The 3,936-nt window shown below is 47.2% G+C and overlaps 1 protein-coding gene across 1 annotated transcript; it reads right to left on the reverse strand.

The window, feature by feature from the left end:
• Positions 1-285: 285 nt before the first annotated feature.
• PMAIP1 (phorbol-12-myristate-13-acetate-induced protein 1) lies at positions 286-3,612 on the reverse strand. Its single transcript, XM_052775634.1, has 2 exons — positions 3,524-3,612; positions 286-3,163 (listed from the first exon to the last, which is right to left on the reverse strand). Exons 1-2 carry the CDS (start codon positions 3,573-3,575, stop codon positions 3,051-3,053), a joined length of 165 nt encoding a protein of 54 aa, XP_052631594.1. The 5' UTR covers positions 3,576-3,612; the 3' UTR covers positions 286-3,050.
• Positions 3,613-3,936: the final 324 nt, after the last annotated feature.

Here is a 3,936-nt window from a genome sequence, read left to right on the forward strand (position 1 = left end):
GTAATGGAGCCCCTGACACCACTCAACTATTCTGCAGGCAGTAGTTACTAGAAAATATTAGAATAGGTGTCTCAGTTTCCCATTTTGAAGTTCAAGGATATGGTTATGTCTTGTTCACCTTAAAGACAAAAGTAAAAGCCTAATCTCCCAATGCATACCTACTGGCACTCTGCTGTTGCCCTAGTGTGTGCCTGCTGACTTGGAAGTATGGAAGGAATTTGTATCATACGATCATGCATTCAGAATCTGAAAAAAAAAAAACCCCGGAGTTATAACAATGACCCATTTTTCTTGCAAATGCTTTGTATTTATTGTCTCAGCAAGAATTCAAGACATACATGCATGGCGCATACATGTGGGGCACACAGCAAAACATGTGGCCCGTATCCAGAATAGGCCTTAAGAAAAACAAACTCATGTTGATACATTCATATAGCAGATCCCTTGCAGAAGTAATAAAAGAAATCCTAGGGAGGACATCAGCAAGCACTTGCTTATATACTGGCACTGATCGCTTGAATCTAGGTCTTTTTCCTGAGCTCCTGGTGAATGCTAGCACTCTTGACAATGCTCAGAGAAACATAAAAACATTTCACAAGAAGCAAATAGTCTTTGCAGATCTAGACAGAAAAACACTGCGCTAATACTTAACTCAGATATCCCCATGATAATGCATTTATGTGGATGCTTTTTTTTCATAACATTCATGTGTGCTACAGCCTGAAGAACTGGGCAGGCTCTATGAAGCCCACACCTGGCTTCCAATTCAATTTCAAAGGAGCATACACTGAGCAGAACACTTTTATTCAAATACATTTCAGCTACTAATGCAGATGCTAATGCTGAATTTTCCTGAGAGTCCCAGACAGGCACAATTATTGTTTAGTGTCCTTGATGAGAACTCCAAGACTCCAGCAAGCCCGGGACATAAAGCAAGAGCCCTCCTGTTGAAGTCGGGACTGCCTTTGATGAACAGCTTTGCCGAGTTGCACGCGGCACTAGCCTGGGCTGGTGTTTAGCCAAACAGGAACTCTTTGCATTTACTTTTTAATACCTGAAAAACTGACCTCTGCACACATCAGCAAAGCACATTACTTTGCAGTATTAAGATGAATAACAACTATTCTTGAAACATTATGTTCTCACTGAAAAGGTATTAGCTGGCTTAGAAGAGGAAGGAACCATGCATGTGGCTCAAGCCAATGGCAAAGCTCCCAATAATGCCACTGGGATGGGGTTAAAAGTCCTCCATGTGGGAAGCAGGCAAAGTCAGCCAGCTTCTGCCTAGTGAAATCAGTGACAACAAGTAACAGCCATATACAGTTGGTTGTGACAGAGTGACCAGAGCTATTTCACGACAATTTTGCAAATGCAGATTCAGAAGAGCTAACCAAAAAATTAATTGTAAATACAAACAAGAATTCACTATTCAAGGCAGCAAAAAATTTAATTTGAACAGACCCAGAGTTCAGAAAGTGGAATTATACAGCCTTATACAATGCAAATGTACTTACAAGGTTAGTTAAGAGAAGGAACTCTGACCATTGACCTAAGAAGTAGCTACAAAACACGATCAGCTTCAGCCATTTTCTTGCTAGCTTGCATCTGTGAAAAAACACTGCTTAGGATCATTTCTGACATGAATTGACTAGCAGAGTCACTGTTTGCCTTGACAGCGATCAGCATGCTTAATTCAGCTCATCCAAAGCCAGCCAAGGGTAATAACCCGTCAGTGAGATAGGCATAATGCATCACCATCCACTGGATGTGCTACAGCGGCTTCATCATTCTGGAACTGAAATGAGGTTGCTGTGAAATGAAATGGAAATAAAGTACAAGGGAAGAACCTTTGCTTGCGAGTATATTAAACATTCAGAAGTCCAAGGCTACTTTCCTGTACTGATGATAACATTAAGTTCTACTGATATTATTTCTTCAAAGAGAGGTAGTTGCTTTCTTTGAATAAATAACATTCTCAAGAAAACTTAAGATTCAACTCACATTCAACTTTAAGGTCTACTTCTATTGAAGAGTTATTTTGTTACTTATAAAGGCACAGCAGTATTGTACCGTTCTCAAGAAATTCTTTGTAATGTTGAAAGAATCCTTCCACCAAACACACATACCTCAATATCTCTATCTATGTAATATATATTCTTATATGTCTTATATAATGCTATACTAAAGTATGCTCCCCTCAGTTGCATGAAGTATTTCCTTTATTATCAGAAAACATTATGCTTTCTTCTAATTAATATAATGTATTTTTATGTCATGTTTTGAACATTTTTTCATACTATTTTTGAACCTAACAAGTAGCATTCAATTAATAGTTCTGTGAAATACTCATTTCATGCACATGGGGTGCACGTATTTATATTTTTTATATATATATTATATATATACACAAATACATACACATATATATATAATATAGACTAGAACTATGCAGTATCGTGTTAGTACATGGAATTGTAATTTTTAGTCCACAAAGCAACATCCTGTAACAAATAACCTTCCAATACAGACAGTGGTTTAATTAACAAATGAAATAATCCCACCACCAGATTCCTGTCCAGCAGAATCCATGCTTTAGGAAACAAAAACAGTCAGAACCCGAGCAACTGGCTTTTGCCTTGCGGGATACGATCCCGTGTTCCAAGACACTGACTTTTTTTTGGCTTCTTCCCAAAGGTGGTCCTCGGTGAAGCAGGAGGACCAGAGGGTGACTGGGGAAACTGGGCTGCTGGAAGTCTTCTCAGACCAGGCTGAAGGGCAAGTTCCATCTTGCCGCAAGTCTCCCCATCGTGTGGCGAGGGCCTCTGCCCGTCACTACCTTTGTTTTTTTTCATCTGGCTTTCAGACGCCAACATCGCTGTAACATTCTTCAAAGAAACTGTGTTACGATAGCCATCCTTCAGCGGCTCCGGGCAGCAAAATACAACTCAAAGAGCTTTCTTCATCTCCCACTGTCAGTGAAGTCTCTTGTCCCAAATCCACAAAGCCAAGGTCTTTCCCTGCTTTTTCAGCGCACCGCGTCCGAGGGGAGCTCACGTCTCCGGGAAGAATAGCTTCGTGAGGAGGTTCAGGATCTTCTGCCGCAGGTCCCACTTGTCGCCGATCCTGCGCAGCTGCAGGGCGCACTGAGCCTCCACCTCCCGCCCTGCAGGGCACACGCACGGCCGTCAGCCCCCCGCACCGCCGCCTCCCCACCCGCGCCCGCTCTGAATTTTAAGGAGAACTTGACGATATCGTGCATTTTTTCCCCAGGGCTTTTTTTTTTTTTTCTCCCCTTAATAGTAACACACACACACGCTACGAGCACCGCCTGTACCCACCCCCGCGTCCACACGGGCGGCCGCAGCCGCATCCTGCCGCCCGCGGTCCCCGCTCCCCGTACTGGAGCCGGGACGGGGAGGGGAGGTGGGCAGCGGACCGGCCGGAGAAGCGTGACACCCCCCCCCCCCCCGCCGCCGCCTCCACCACCACCAACACCCCCCCCGCTCCCTTCACCCTCCGGTACCTGCGGGAGCGGCGGGCGGCGCGCCCTTGCGCAGGGTCCTGCCAGGCATCATCGCGGCGGCGGGGTACGGCAACGGGTACGGCAACGGGTACGGCTCGGCGGCGGCAACGCAGTGCGGGAGGGCGGGACGGAGCGCGGCCCTAAGAGCAGCGGGGCGGCGGGGCTTTCCCCGCGACGTGACGTGACGTTCGGAAACCGCGCGGGAATCCCGCCCCCCCCCCCCCCCCCCCGCCGGGCAGGCAGGGGCCTGCCGCAGCGCGCCCCGGGCGGGGGCGGGGGCGGGGGGGGGCGAGGGCCGGGGGCGGGTCCCTGGGTCAGCGGCGGTGAAAAGTAACGGCGTGGTGGGGGGGGTGCTGGAAGAGGGGGAGATGGAGCGCCTTTAGGGGGGAGAAGAGGGGGAGGGGGCGGGGCGT

The sequence above is a fragment of the Harpia harpyja genome, chromosome Z, assembly GCF_026419915.1.
Source record: "Harpia harpyja isolate bHarHar1 chromosome Z, bHarHar1 primary haplotype, whole genome shotgun sequence".
Taxonomy (NCBI): Eukaryota; Metazoa; Chordata; class Aves; order Accipitriformes; family Accipitridae; genus Harpia; species Harpia harpyja.